The sequence below is a fragment of the Drosophila ficusphila genome, unplaced genomic scaffold, assembly GCF_018152265.1.
Source record: "Drosophila ficusphila isolate 14025-0441.05 unplaced genomic scaffold, ASM1815226v1 contig_106, whole genome shotgun sequence".
NCBI classification, from domain to species: Eukaryota; Metazoa; Arthropoda; class Insecta; order Diptera; family Drosophilidae; genus Drosophila; species Drosophila ficusphila.
Genome location: NW_025063993.1, coordinates 4,807,058 through 4,821,814, shown reverse-complemented (window position 1 = coordinate 4,821,814; position 14,757 = coordinate 4,807,058). Strand labels below are relative to the sequence as shown.

General features: G+C 37.2%; 3 protein-coding genes across 4 annotated transcripts; 1 reads left to right on the top strand and 2 right to left on the bottom strand.

Moving 5' to 3' along the window:
* Positions 1-857: 857 nt before the first annotated feature.
* Positions 858-1,467, bottom strand: LOC108099774. The gene has a single exon (XM_017203403.1). It carries the CDS (start codon positions 1,456-1,458, stop codon positions 877-879), a length of 582 nt encoding a protein of 193 aa, XP_017058892.1. The 5' UTR covers positions 1,459-1,467; the 3' UTR covers positions 858-876.
* Positions 1,468-4,297: 2,830 nt separating this feature from the next.
* On the top strand, positions 4,298-8,455 carry LOC108099747 (arylsulfatase B). The gene is made up of 6 exons (XM_017203372.1): positions 4,298-4,366; positions 6,035-6,168; positions 6,239-6,398; positions 6,473-6,958; positions 7,022-7,179; positions 7,508-8,455. Exons 2-6 carry the CDS (start codon positions 6,058-6,060, stop codon positions 8,327-8,329), a joined length of 1,737 nt encoding a protein of 578 aa, XP_017058861.1. The 5' UTR covers positions 4,298-4,366; positions 6,035-6,057; the 3' UTR covers positions 8,330-8,455.
* Positions 8,456-8,760: 305 nt separating this feature from the next.
* On the bottom strand, positions 8,761-13,197 carry LOC108099956 (CD151 antigen). 2 transcript variants are annotated; one of them, XM_017203635.2, is made up of 8 exons: positions 13,112-13,197; positions 12,228-12,450; positions 10,466-10,570; positions 10,314-10,400; positions 10,043-10,234; positions 9,630-9,725; positions 9,273-9,569; positions 8,761-9,209 (listed from the first exon to the last, which is right to left on the bottom strand). In XM_017203635.2, exons 4-8 carry the CDS (start codon positions 10,389-10,391, stop codon positions 9,162-9,164), a joined length of 711 nt encoding a protein of 236 aa, XP_017059124.1. In that variant the 5' UTR covers positions 10,392-10,400; positions 10,466-10,570; positions 12,228-12,450; positions 13,112-13,197; the 3' UTR covers positions 8,761-9,161. The 2 variants fall into 2 exon arrangements, with proteins under 2 accessions (XP_017059124.1, XP_017059125.1); XM_017203636.2 differs by lacking the exon at positions 10,466-10,570.
* Between the last annotated feature and the right edge of the window lie 1,560 nt (positions 13,198-14,757).

Below are 14,757 nucleotides of genomic sequence, written 5' to 3'. Positions count from 1 at the left end.
TAAGAAGAAGAAAATTGGAATTAAAAATATGGATTTAGGTCATTTCTACGCAGTAGCATTGAATTCAGTTTTTGTGCCACGCCCACTCTTATACCCGAAAACCAAACATTTCTGCGGCGCTCACTTGTTTCAAAATTTCGTTTACATTTTTGGATTTGATTACAAAAACGCAAAAAAAAAAAATATTTTGGTGTTAAGAAATTTAAACACCAATATGTTTAAGTTTACAATTTGGAACATTATTAACACTATATCTATAAATAAGCACATATATTTTACTTTCTGTATATTTTGCTGTCCATCTTACGTTTTTTTGAAAAAAGAGAGAAAATATTGAATAAAATGAAAAAATAGAATACTAATCAATTTATTAAGAGTGCGAAACCAGATCTTATTTATGTTTTAGATAGAAACTGCACAGTTCATAAATTTGTGCAAATTGTTTCGCCTACTTATCAACCTTGATTGAAATTTTGCCAGCTTTACATATGGGCCTTACAACTATTAAGAAAAAAATCTACGCACACTTTTAATCTCTTGTTTCTCTCATTTATTATAATAGAAAAACTATTCTAGTGATAAATATGAATAAGCAGAAAATAAAGTTTTCAAAAAGTTTTGTGTTTAGATTTCTGTGGTGAGTACTATGTTTACTATTTTAGGGCAGTTAAATCGACAATTAATGTATTCCTAACATTACATAAAATTATTGAATAAGCTAGCGTTTAGGGTTTTAAAAATGAAATGATCGTTGGCGTTTGGTGTCGTTTTTGTAAATTTTTTTTAATTTTTTAACAGCAGCAGCAAGCAAGAAGCTTTGTTGACCATAATAAACAAATTTAAAACAAAAAACAAGGTTTATTTTAAGAAACATATTTATTTCTCTGGAACACTCAGTGTTTTTTCAAAAGGAGTGTAGGCCGCAACATGTCGTTTCCTAACAAGGATCTCATACTTGTCGAATTGGCGGAGCGGCAAGTTCTCGTACTTCACGATGCACTTCCGTGTGGTGGGGTAGAGAGTTCCAATGAAGACCGCCTCATCGCACCGAACTCGGCAGATGAAGACGCGATCGTTGAGGGAGTTGGTTCCAACAGACACGGCGTTCTTCTCCCGATAGCCATCAAAACTGCGGATCCAGTGGTAGCTCATGGTGGCATTCGAAACCAGAACTTCGTAGCTTGTGGCCACGTTTCCCACACTGTCCGTGTTGTATGTGGCCTTTCCTAGTTCCGCAACCACGCGAGCTGGGAGATAACTGCTGCTGTAGTATACTCGACCCACGTAGTTGTTGTAACCACTGGGATCGAAGCCGCCGAAAACAGCTTCTTCCGGCACGTCCTTAGTCTTGTCCAGAAGGACCCAACTGTCCTCTGTACTGTAGACTCCTCCCTGAATGAGAGCCACCAGCTGGAGAAGCACTGTAGCACCAATGAAAAGGCTCTTGGAGGAGTACATGATTGGACTGCCGACTGGGAAGGTATTGTGGTCAGTTCAATCCGCTAACCGCTTTTATAGGGATCTCCCAAGTGGTCGAAGTAGCAGATAAGATCGACTGTAAATAACTATTCGGGGGGTTACTCGATTGATTAGATAGTCGGTTTTATTTCTCGATTGGTGACTAACACTTGAAAGTTCTTTGCAAGGGTAACATTTTGTGAATTTGCTGTAAAATCTAAATAAAACAAACGTATTTAAATTTCTGGTTAGAATAATGGAAAATCGAAAGCAAATACTTACGTTATAAAACAATATTAATACCAACAAGAAAGGAAGCTAGCTTCGGCAAGCCGAAGCTTATATACCCTTGCAGTCATTAAATATGTCTAACAAAATACAAAAAGGCTAAACAGCATCAAATCTATGACGATTTTTCTATTAATTTTCCATATTGTTCATATGACAGCTATATGATATAGTCGTCCGATTTTGATAAAATTTAATTTGTAACTCAAGACTCATAAGAAAACTCTATATTCCAAAAATCATGATTGTCTGATGAAAAACATCGAGGTAATAATTTTATTTCCGTTATTTCTATATAGATTTTCGATCTTTCCTATGGCAGCTATATGATATATTACTCCAATTTTTATGAAATTTTTTTCTCGATTTAAGAGTATTTAAAAAACTTGATGTTCCAAAAATCATGCTCGTGGGATTAAAAACAACGACGTTATAATTTTTTTTCGATTATTTATATATATTTTTTCTGATCTCTCCTATGGCAGCTATATGATAGAGTTATCCGATTTTGATAAAATTTAATCCGAAATTTAATAGTGGTTAGAAAACGCCATCTGGAAGGAATCAAGTCGATCTGATCAAAAACAGCGGAGTAAGAATTTTTAATTTCATTCTCTCGTATGGGAGCTATCCGATATAGTCGGCCGATCCGGCTCATTCCGACCTATATACTGCGTGCAACTACTAGACAACTTTTGGGAAAGTTTCAGCCAGATAGCTTTAAAACTGAGAGACTAGTTTACATAGAAACCGACAGGAGGACAGACGGACAGACAGACAGACAGACAGACGGACAGACGGACAGACGTACAGACGGATTTGGATTCAGATGGTGATGCTGATCAAGAATATATATACTTTATTGGGTCTGAGGTGTCTCCTTCACTGCGTTGCAAACTTCTGACTGAAATTATAATACCCTTTTGCTCTGCAAGGGTATAAAAAGATTACGTTAAAAAGTTAAAAAGGGTAAGGTAAATATATATTCTATATATGTATGTATTATTATAAAGAGGTCACTTTTTATTTAATTTTATCACTTTCATTTTTATACGAATACTAAATCACCGACTCCTTTGCTTGAGATGCACCCCCACACCATGACGGACAGCTTGCCGAATTTTACTGTCGGTATAATGTTTTTATTTTGTAGGGCACACAACGGTTTTCTCCACACTCGGTTAGGTCCTTCGTTGTAATGTAACTTTATTTTCGACTCGTCACAGAAAATCACGTCGTTCCAATAGCTTGGGGGCTCTTCCAAAAGAGTTTGAGCGAATAAAAGACGCTTTTCAATATTTTGTTTTGATAATAGGGGTTTTTTTCTAGCTACTCGGGATGTGAAATTATGGCTCCTAATAGTTCTGCGAATAGTTTCATGGGAAACATCCACTCCACATTCTTCCCTTACCTTCATAGCCAGTTTTCTTGTTGAGATCATGGGGTTCTGGTCTACTTTTTTCATTAAAAGCCGAATAGCTCTGTTTGAGAGCTTACCCGGCCGCCCATTTATTGGCTTATTTTCGAGCCTATTCTCATTTGTTGCCCGACTCATTATATTTTGGACAGTTCTTATATTCAATTTAAACATGTTTGCAATGTCTGCAGTACTTTTCCCAATGGTATGGTTGTAATATACCAATTAGATCACACCAAAAGAAACTCTTTTGCCCGGCATTGTAAAACACCTGTTTATACGACTATTAACGTCTGTAAGTACGGAGAACTGACATTGAAAAGCTCAAAATGCATATTTATATCATCTAGTCGACCCTAAAAGCATATTCTAGAAAAAAAATTCGAGAACACACCAGAAATGTAAAATCGAAAACACTTATTTGACTTATTTGTTATATCTTTTTTGTTAGTTGGAAAATTTATGTTTTGTTTTTTGTGTATTCTTTAGAAATACATGAACAATAAAATCTTACTCAAAACTTATTGCATAGTGTTTTTTTCTTAATGAGAATGGGAAATTTTTAAAAAAATTTTCACGCGAAAACACTTTTGTGACAAATTGTAAATGTTTCAGATCGCCAAACTAACTTTTCCTTCTTGTTTTACTATTATTTTTTATAAAAATACAACAATGAGAAATATATTCAATTAAATTAACCACGTGACAAGGCCAAAATCGTACGAAATCAAATTTTAGAATACTAATTAATTAAATTAGAGCGCTGAAACCCGTTTGTAGCTTGTCAACATTGCCATCTTATCAACCAAGAAACTACAAGAACCTTGACCTTGTCAAGAAAGCTCAGTTTTTTCCCGGTTTCCTCGGTCCCTTTAAAAGTTCGTTAACTTTAACTGTATTTCTGGTTTTACTTGCTTTTTCTGCCTTTGCAAAGCACGGTTTGCTTTTGCTTTTATAGCAGTATGTTTTCGCTTTCGTACGATCGTTTCGGTGCCTGTTTTATAGCAGCATGCTGTGACTCTTGTACGATTATTTTTCGCGCACGTTTCGTGACGTCACAAACGCCAGAGTCGGCGAAAACGTTGTCACTTTAAAAGCGCCAAAAAGCAGCGGAGCATTTAGTCGAGTGGAGAAGTTGCTGGGAGAAGGATCGCCGAAGATCTCCGTTCATTTTAAAAACCTTTAGCGGATGTCGGAAAAGCAGTTAAGTGTTTTGCGTTAAAAAGGTTAAGTTGTCAAGTGTATAGTTAAAAGTGTGTATAAATTACGGAACAGTTTAAATAGCTATGATCTGTAAAGTCAGAAAAGTAATAAGTGAACTACTATAAAACAATCTCTGAATCATTATAAGAAGAGCAAGCTCATTTAAATGAAAGCCACTTGAGAAGTACTTAACCGAAGAGGTTCTATAAAGTCTTAATGATTGCAGTAAGGACTATTAGTTGAAAGCTAATATACACTAATCAAACTGTCAAGAGGTATAATTTACCTTCATTGATAAAAGATTTGATTAGTGACTTGGTTTTAAATATTTTAAAAATGTCCTAAAGCTGAAGAACCTACACATTGTACCCTAAGCTACTTTTGTTCGCAGATTTTGCTTTTAGTTTTTCTGCTTAATATTTTCCAGAAAAACTACCTTTTCACAATCCCTCTATTATCTATTGCCACATTCTTTTACTTGGCCAACAGCTGGTTACATGGTTATTACCCAACGTAAATAGTGGTTAAACCTAATGGGCCGACTGGCATTTCCGATTAACCATTTCCAAAATTCTCAGTGCTTCCGTACCAGAAACAGAACAAATCTTTTCGATAAAAACAAGTTTTAATTGACTAGTCAGTGTCATTTTTTGTGTGGGTTTATATTAAGAACCTTTCTATTTATTCAGGTTGAACAGGGTATTGATTGCATCACATGTGTTTTATCAAGGTCACGATATTAACAACCTGTGAAGGTCATCGCCTGACCGCTGGGCGTTCCCGTTCTCAGTCTTATTCATCAGGTCGTGACTAAAGTTCCCATTGCATTAGCACGACACTTATGCTTCCACCCGAATTAAGTAGCATTGTTAACACATTTAATCAGGTCTAAAATGCTGAAACAATTGCACACTTCATAGATTTTTATGGTTTGTCTCGCCTATCTGCCCGTATTTCATTATTGCCAACTTTATTACGGCCTCTTGCGACAATTAAACGCCAGGTTTAGCCAAGATAAAAAGAAATTACCCTTCTCATAGCGAAGGTAAGTCCAAGTACAAGTGTGCAGGTGTTTATGTTTTACGTTTTATATAATGTCTCAACAATTGTTGCTAAAAACAACAAAATAAAACGGCAACACTCGTCCGAATGGTTGAATGAACTTTTCGGCCACATGGCGCACTGGGATAGGTCAGGAGGGGAATTTGGGGGGCAGCACCTGGGGAAGATGGCCGATTGTACAATGGCCAATTATGGTGCGGAAAATTCAGCAAATACTGCCTAACTGTGCAATATTTTAATTAAGACAGTTACATGCTGGCGTTTCAACATTGTGACATAAACGAGCAGGAGCTTGACAGTAAATTGTATCCATAAGTTTTCATTTTAGTGTTCCTGTCAAGCCTTCTCCGAATCAGCTTGTGAAAGGAAAGTCTTTCTTTTTAAACCACGTTAATCTTGTATTTTGGAAACATTTAGTAACCATATGTCATAAGCTTAGTCAAAAAAACTCATTTGTAATTGACTTAAACTTTGATATTGTCAGGATCAGTTTACAAAATCATCACAAAATGGTAGCATGTAGGAAAGTGATCCAATTTAGGCTGCATAAGATTGGTGCTTTAATTAGAAACTAATCTGAATATTAAATATGTATATATTCCTTAGGTGCAGTACTTTTAAAGATTACAATGTTGGAAAGGATCGACGGGGTGCTGGTTGTGAGTATTTTACTCACCATCGCAAATGGATTGGAACATTCAACAAAGCCAAACATTATAATTATAATGATAGATGATATGGTAAGAAGAAGCGTGTTAGAATTAACTATATTCTTTACACATAATTAACCAATTAACTACATATATTTAGGGCATGAACGATGTGAGCTTCCATGGCTCCAACCAGATCCTAACTCCCAACATCGATGCCCTGGCCTACAATGGCATTCTACTCAACAAACATTATGTTCCGAACTTGTGCACTCCGTCTAGAGCAACCCTGTTAACTGGAAAATATCCTATACACACAGGTAATAAATACATTTATATTTAATAATTATAATTAATTATATTGTAACAATTCTCAACTGAATATTTTTACTAGGGATGCAGCACTTTGTAATCATCACCGATGAACCCTGGGGTCTTCCGAAGCGAGAGCGTCTCATGCCAGAACTTTTCAGGGAAGCTGGATATTCCACTCATTTGGTGGGCAAGTGGCATCTGGGATTCTGGCGACAGGATCTAACGCCCACAATGCGGGGATTCGATCACCACTTCGGCTATTACAACGGGTACATCGACTACTACGATCACCAGGTTCGATTGCTCGATCGAAACTACTCGGCAGGACTTGATTTCCGGCGGGATCTGGAACCCTGTCCCGAAGCCAATGGAACCTACGCCACGGAAGCCTTTACTTCGGAAGCGAAAAGGATTATTGAGCAGCATGATAAGAGCAAACCTTTGTTCATGGTTCTCAGCCATTTGGCAGTGCACACGGGCAACGAGGACAATCCCATGCAGGCTCCTGAGGAGGAGGTGGCCAAATTTGCACACATCAGGGATCCCAAGCGACGAACATACGCTGGTAAGCTAGGGACTATTTTTATTTATTTTGCAATTGCTTACCAACAAATTTTATTGTTAAAAGGAATGATTTCCAGTCTGGACAAAAGTGTGGCTCAGACCATTGGAGCCTTGAAGGATAATGGTATGCTGAACAACAGCATTATTTTGCTATATTCTGACAATGGAGCGCCCACTGTAGGCATACATTCCAATGCCGGCTCCAACTATCCTTATCGAGGGGTAAGTAAATAATTCCTAATTTAAAATATAACATTTGAACAATGAGGAAAAAAAAAACATTTCGACGAATTTAGCTTTGACAAGAACTCATAATGACAACATAGTTTGTCTTTACTGAGACAAGTAGCAAAAATCAAATTGATTGAAAATGTATAAATAAAAATAAATTTGTTACGTCCATAATAAGGTGTTACAAAAACAATACTTATTAAAATAAATAATTGCGTGTAAAATAATGAATATTTAAACTAATACTAAATTGTTTTATAGTTTACTTTAAAATGATGCTTAGAAATATTCAGTAAAAAATATATGTTTGTCCCAACAGCAAAAGGAATCTCCCTGGGAAGGAGGCATTCGATCCGCTGGAGTCCTTTGGAGTCCGCTGCTCAAGGAAAAGGGTTACGTGTCCAATCAGGCAATCCACGCCATAGATTGGCTGCCCACTCTGGCAGGAGCTGCAGGCGTCTCCTTGCCCCAGGATCTCCAGTTGGATGGCATCAATCTCTGGCCATCACTGAGTGCCAACGAGGAACCGAAGCCCAGAACGATGATCCATGTGCTGGATGAAGTTTTTGGCTACTCGTCGTACATGAGGGACACTCTGAAGTACGTGAATGGAAGCAGTTTCGGTGGTAAATACGATCAGTGGTTGGGAGAACTGGAACCACACGAAGAGGATCCCTTGAGTGAGAGCTACGGTCAGCATATCCTGGCATCCGAAGTTCAACGCATCTTGGGTAACCAAGGCTTGACCGAAGATCGCATCCAACAGATGCGGAGTGAAGCCACCGAGAAGTGTCCCCTTGTTGAGGGGCAGGATCCTTTGGAACCCCACTTCATATGCGAGCCGCTCAAAGCCCACTGCTTTTTCGATTTGGCAAAAGATCCCTGCGAGCGGTACAACTTGGCCCAGCTATATCCACTCCAACTGCAGGAACTTGCCAACGAGGTGGAGCAGATCCGGCGAACAGCGATTCCCAGCGCCCGAGTTCCCAAGTCCGATAAGCGGGCTGATCCGGCTTATCACAACGGAAATTGGGAGTGGTGGAATGATACGGAATCGGGTTCGAGTTCCGGCACTCGTTACCTGAATTTATGGATTCTAATGGGAAGTATTATAGGCTTAGTATATCACAATTTTATATAGTGTAAGTTTTAGTCTAGCTTAATTTTAAATTTAACCAAATTTAATGAACTAGGATATCGCGTTCGTTATTATGTAGTAAAAAGTATGATCTAATGTATTTAAATAAATGAACCTTGCATCTTTTGATATTATCATGATGTACATGATTTTTAGAAACCTCTCTTAAATTAAACCTATATATGTGTATATTTGGCATCGTGGACTATGTTGCTAATCAATTAGGCAAACAAATTCCGGCTCAGAAGCACATATAAAAGTACTAGACCGAAATCGGTGACCTATATTTCTTCTCTTTACGATTTAATGTCATGATTACTTTTGTAATAAAGGTGGCAGGTATTCAAGAGATACAAAACATTTCTGAATTTCGAATCTATCCGCAAAATATGCAACAATATTTATTACTTAAAGCCAGGAACAACCACCAAGTATGTGTTTTGAACTAATTTTATTAGAAACAACAATGGACAGACATCTAAATTCTCTAGAAGCAATAGAAAATCACACTTAAAACTAACAATTGCATTGGGTTTTGAATCCGGGAGCTTACGACTAAATTTACAGAATTATATAAAAATAATACAAAATTATGCAACAGATATGATAACAATTCGCTCATCAATACTCGCTAGTTATGCGTATCTAAACACGTATGTACATACATAATACAAATCGGACGATTGACCCGTGCAGGGCCAACATTATCATACACTCGGATAATACTCTTAAAATAACTCCAGTGGAAAGGGGCTCAAAAATGTGTCTCTTCGGGACTGTGTACCTCGGTAGCTGATTTTCCTGCGTAGCCATGGAATTCCCCTTCTCTTTGGCGCTATTCGATCATATTGAACAGTAGACAGGAGAATATCATACCAAAGATCTGTAGGAAATTAAAAAGTCCTGTTTAAATATTGTTAAAGATATGCAAATGAGATTATTTTACCATCAGAATGGCCACCGCTATGGAGGTTCCCCCAATAACCGCGGCGTGATCCCTGATGAAGTTGGTCGTCACATAGAGACAGCCCTGGTTGTACAGATTCGTGATGGTGGGGAAGATGGTGCACTCCTTGCGCTGGCCCCCGAACAGCTCCTGGCAGCAGGACTCCGGCACCGGTCCGTACCTGTTCCAATCGTGCCACGTGTCCACTCCGCAACACTGCAGGCGCTCCTGGGTCAGATCCCAGGCCTGGGTGATCTCTCTCCGGCTGCCATACAAGGCCATCGTCGATCGCATTTCCTATGGGAGATTAGGCACGTTCAATGGAGTGTCACCTAGTTATCGACGGATTCTCCTCACCTGCCGCATGGTCTGCTGCACCCTTTCGCGGAACACGTAACCCAAGACGCCGCCAATTAGCATGGTGACGAAAACCAGAGCCACTATTATGAAATACTACAAAAGGGAAACGAGTGGTACATGTTAAATGGTTTCTGTGTCGTAGCTGAGATGAAACAGGTGAAATTGTTTAGGTGAAGTAGAAGAAAATTAAGCCGAATCCTAATCAGAATGTTAACAATTAAATTTAAAATTTCATCATCATCAGTTTGCTTTTTGGTGAATTCATTAAGCCGAAACTTAATCAGAATGTTAAGAATTAAATGATTATTTTTTTTAATTTCATACTCTTTAGTCTGCTTTAAAATTTTTATTTGGAAATCGATTATTCTTTAAGGAGCATTGTAGTAAAATTCAATTTATTTTTTACTCACCGTAAGAAGCAGACATTTGACCTCTTTGCCAGCACCTACACAACCCAAAAAGGACACCAGGCAAATGATGATGGATGTGACCAGCAGGACGTAGACAGCTCCAGAGAAGAGGTTCGTTCCCAGCAACTCATTGACGAAACTGCGATCCACCAGGGTCCACAGGGTAAGACAGAACACAATGGCTCCACCCACCTGATTATTGAATATTTTGTTGATTATTTTATTACATATTTTATTGGGTTAAGTTAAAGTGGCTCTGGGATATACTCACAAATATCACAAAGTTGGCTATAAAAAGACTGTACTTGACGAACTGCCCGCAGCAGTCCATTCGCGAACTGAAGCCCATGTCGTCTTCCTATTCAGAAATAATACGCTTTAATTATTCAATTCAATCAGGGATATTAACTTCACAGTTTTTACTTTGGTCTAAAGTTGACGAGTCCCAAAATGAATTTGATGCTAGGAGGATGATGCAAAGGATTTGGGATAGGAAATGATGCAGAGGTTCTTGATGGCACGACAACTCTAAACAGCGAAAACAGATAAGGATTAGTTAAACACATTTCAGGTTAGTGATTTAAGCTATTTAATGGGAATAAAATCAAATAACAAAAATATTATATATTGAATAATTGTACTTTATAGTCACACTATAGCTCTAATCATTATAATATTTGGACTTAAATTTAAAGTGTTCAAACAAAGTGTTCCTGCAATTATTAGGTAAAAGAAAATCTGTCAAAATTTAATGCCTATTAATTGTTAAGACTGTAAATTGTAGTTTAAATTTAACTAATTAGTTTAATAGTTTTTTATTGGACTTCAAAAAAGAGTAAGTCATTCTGGAAATGTAGCTTTTTTTTTACACAAGATTTGTCCTATCTCAACTTTTAATAGTTTTCCAGCTGTAAAATGAGAACCGAGCTTGGAGAGCGGTGCGCATGCGCAGCTGTAGCTTCGGCCGACTGCTCGCTGTTTCTAAGCCGGGTCCGAACCGCGCGGCGACCGAAGTACACTTAACCATGACCCACTTTTGGCAACGGCGACGCCGCTGCGAAGCGGCCAACGCAATGCGCCTAGACAAGCGTTCATTATCGGCGGTGGCTGTTAACGTTTTGTGGATTTTGTCAGTTACGGCTCTTAAAAGAGACTTGGGTTTCTTACGACGCATTAGGCCCACTTCAAGGGTTCGCTGCTCAGCGATTCCGAGACGAATTCCCAGCTGAAGTTGGAGCAATCAAAACAAATAAATCAAAGTAATAGCTTGCCCGAAAAATTGCTAGCTAATTATAGTGGCTTATTTACGAGTGCCGCCCCATCTCTGATTCATCTTGGCACACTGCGATGTTCTAAATGCTAATTAAAAGTAATTGCAGGCTGAGCAATCGCGTCCCCCTCTTCCCAACTAGCTGGTAAACGACATCTCATTTCGAGCATTATTTTCCAAATTCAAATAAGTCAAGCCGCAGTTGAGTTCGCCAGGTAATTGGCGGGGCTATTAAAAAATGTTCTCACACTGTCTGAATATCCACTATTTTTCATTCGACAAGATAACATGTTGGGGGAATCGTGCCTGGGATGACAGTAAGTCATCTGAAAGTCGCCATTAATGACGAGGCGTTGGCGGCGGGGCTGATCACTTGTATTTCTGCTGCTTGTAAGCTGAAACCAATTAAGTTTATGGTAATTGTTCGGTTATACGTGCTACACATGATGATGGAGTGATTTTTAATCGGAGTCCGAGACCTCTCACTCCTAAAAACTTAGCATATTCTTGAGGAATTTTTCGAAAATAAGAAACAAAAACATTTCTAAAGCAACGTCTAAATGCTATCATTAAAACTGAGATTTTTTTTATTAAATCAGCGTTACACAAGAATACTCGTATAAAGTTTATTTTAAATAGTGCAATCCCTTGGTCCTACAATTAATAACAATCAATAATGATTAAAAAAACAAAAAACAGATTACTTTCTTTTCTTTTTCTTTTAAAATTTGTTTTTGTACACTTGCGTTCGTAAATAATTGGCGAACTTTTACTATTGGTAAATAATACACTCAAAAAGGTTGTAAATTTTATTAAGGCTGATTATGTCAGTTCCACAATCCTTTTATACCTTTTTAAATCTATACATATTCTTCTCTATATGGTTGTAACATTAATAAACAAAAAGTAACTTACAAGTCTGCCGTCGCGTAGCACAAACGAAGTTTTCGTTAGGTAACCAATTTTGGCGGTTTTCTTTTCCCAGCGTGTGCCTATGTAAATTGCCTCCAAATGGTTGTTTCGCACAAAAACTGCTAGCAAAACAAGCCAAGACGAGAGAAACAGGTACTATTTTTAGTTGCACTTGAATGCACAGAAACTTTGTGAGTGGGAAAATGTTATGGACAACACTTGAAGGCTATAAATAAAAAGGAAATAATATTTTTTGATTTATTAAAATCTTAAAGTTATTTCTTAACAAGTTTTAAAAATTTCACACTTTTTATATTTAAATAAATTATTGAACGAAAAAGCTAAAAAGAAATATGTTCAAGGATAAATCAAGTACGCAAACTGTTTTAACTCTCTAAATGTTTCTTTTTTTAAATTTCCGATAATCCCTTCATAAAACAGCGATAAATTTCTTTTTCTTTTTTGTTTTGCTTTGTTGTTGCTTTTTTCGAATTCGTTTTATTTCATTCAGATCGCAAGAGCTTGCGAAGTTTACGTAGACAACAATTTATGCAATATTTGTTAATATTTACTCTCGAATTTATTGTTAAACTTTTTTTAATACAGGTTTCTTGCATTTGCTTTGAGCGTCACTCGCAGTTGTTAATTGTTATTGAGTTTTTATTCGATTGTTGCTGTTATTGTCAATTGCAGTTCTCCCATGGCAAACAACTTTTTTTTTGCCGTCTTGCTTTACACTTTTGCTTTTAAAATTACGTCACAATTGCCAAGATAACATTATCCTTGCGGATTTGTCACTAGACTACAGGGATCTCTTTTGTCAATAAAAACTATTGGTTTCACTTGATGTTTTGCGGATTTAAGCCTCGATTTTAAGCTCGCCTTACAGAAAGTGAGTGGATCGGGGAGCTATATCACTATGGTACTATATGTGGGCCGACGACGACTCCACCGCTCGAGAGCTCGCTTGAAACTGGTTGTGGGAACAGTCGGGGCGATCGGTTTTTTATTAGTTTCGCTCACAAAGAGCTTCGTTGTTGGGCTTTTTTCTGGTCCTATCTCTCGAAATTACAACAATTCCGACTTGAGCCCCGGATTTTGGAGGCCTAGCACTGCAGGTGCAAAGCGGAAGGGGGAGGGGGAGTGGGAGGGGGAAATGCTCGCTTACAAACCGCAAATACTTCTGAATGTTTTCGTACTTCTCTTTTATTTATTCATCTATTTTTTCCGTTTTTTTTTTCCTCCGACTTCCCTTTCTTCGACTCGCCATGTGAAAATGTGTTGAGCAAACAAAATGAGTTAGCGATCGGCTTGCTCTTCCCGCCACAGCCAGCACCTTTGTATCGTTTTGGTCAATTGCAAAATTTAAATATTGATGAGCAGAAGAAATTCGATATTTGTTTTAGTAACCGGTCAGCATATGATAACTCACGGATCATTGACTCTGATAATAACGTTGAGGTGAACTCACATTATTCATTGATCTAGTTTTCTTAGCTAGTGAAATGATAAGATAATATGATGTTATTTAAAAAAATAAATATATTATCGAACTTTTAATTTAATTTATGATTTAAATTATGTTTTAAATGATTTTATGATTTAAACTAAAAAAATAATGAAGTAAGTAGTGTATTATAATTATTGTAAGAAGTATGTAATGTATTCAACCCTATTAGGATAAATTCGTACATGATTAATAAACTTTAACAGTCGATCTATCCGATAAAATGTTGAATACTAAACTTATCTACTTATCTATCTTCCTTAATATTGAGTAGATTTTACCTAAAATAATCCTAAATACCTAATAACTTTTTATAAACGGGAACATTGTATGAGTTTTTTTTTTGTTGTTGTAAATATTAAGGTTCTTATTTTTGCGTTTTCTTTTCTGTTTTTTTTTTTACAAACTGGTAATGTTCCATTGCTATGTTGCTACAGAAAAAGATTTAAAGAAATGAAGAACTTAACGAATTTTGTTTTAGTATACGTTTTTTTAAGGTTTAAGAAACTATAATAAAATATAAATGTAACAAACTATAAGTAGTAGTATCTTGTTAAGGCCTTTGTAATCATTGAATTGCTGCATTAGAGGCCAACCTTCGACAATTAACAGCTCAATTTTGTTGTTAGCCAAACAAATAGTTTTGGCTAAGTTAGGTAATTTCGTAAGCAATTTTCAAGCTAAGGTCAAAATGTTGGCTGCCGATACACAAATAGCTCCACCCCCAAGAAATCGGGGGAAGCTTCTCTTACACTCCACAACGCGGCTGAAAAGCGCTCAAATTGTTGGCTTGTTTAGCACTTTTATGGCCATGTTAACAACAACCACCTTCCCCCCTCCCCGAACCTTCCAACAAATGTGGAAGTTGCATGGCAAAAATAAAAATAAATAATAAAAATGAAAAACAATTACGCCGCCTGTTGATTTTGCATCTTATACACTCGCTGTGGGAACCTTTTGCGTTTTATAGTCGCCGTAAAATCCATTTCCACACACTCGTATGCAGGCGTCTCGTGTTAAATGCTG

What these genes read in the sequence shown, in the direction of transcription:
- LOC108099774 (XM_017203403.1), bottom strand. Translation starts at nt 1,458, where the DNA reads ATGTACTCCTCCAAGAGCCTTTTCATTGGTGCTACAGTGCTTCTCCAG.
- LOC108099747 (XM_017203372.1), top strand. Translation starts at nt 6,058, where the DNA reads ATGTTGGAAAGGATCGACGGGGTGCTGGTTGTGAGTATTTTACTCACC. An exon ending in AAAATATCCTATACACACAG is followed by an intron (nt 6,399 to 6,472) that starts GTAATAAATACA and finishes TATTTTTACTAG; the next exon opens with GGATGCAGCACTTTGTAATC. An exon ending in CCAACTATCCTTATCGAGGG is followed by an intron (nt 7,180 to 7,507) that starts GTAAGTAAATAA and finishes TTGTCCCAACAG; the next exon opens with CAAAAGGAATCTCCCTGGGA.
- LOC108099956 (XM_017203635.2), bottom strand. Translation starts at nt 10,391, where the DNA reads ATGGGCTTCAGTTCGCGAATGGACTGCTGCGGGCAGTTCGTCAAGTAC. An exon ending in TCAAATGTCTGCTTCTTACG is followed by an intron (nt 9,726 to 10,042) that starts GTGAGTAAAAAA and finishes TCCCTTTTGTAG; the next exon opens with TATTTCATAATAGTGGCTCT. An exon ending in TGCAGCAGACCATGCGGCAG is followed by an intron (nt 9,570 to 9,629) that starts GTGAGGAGAATC and finishes AATCTCCCATAG; the next exon opens with GAAATGCGATCGACGATGGC.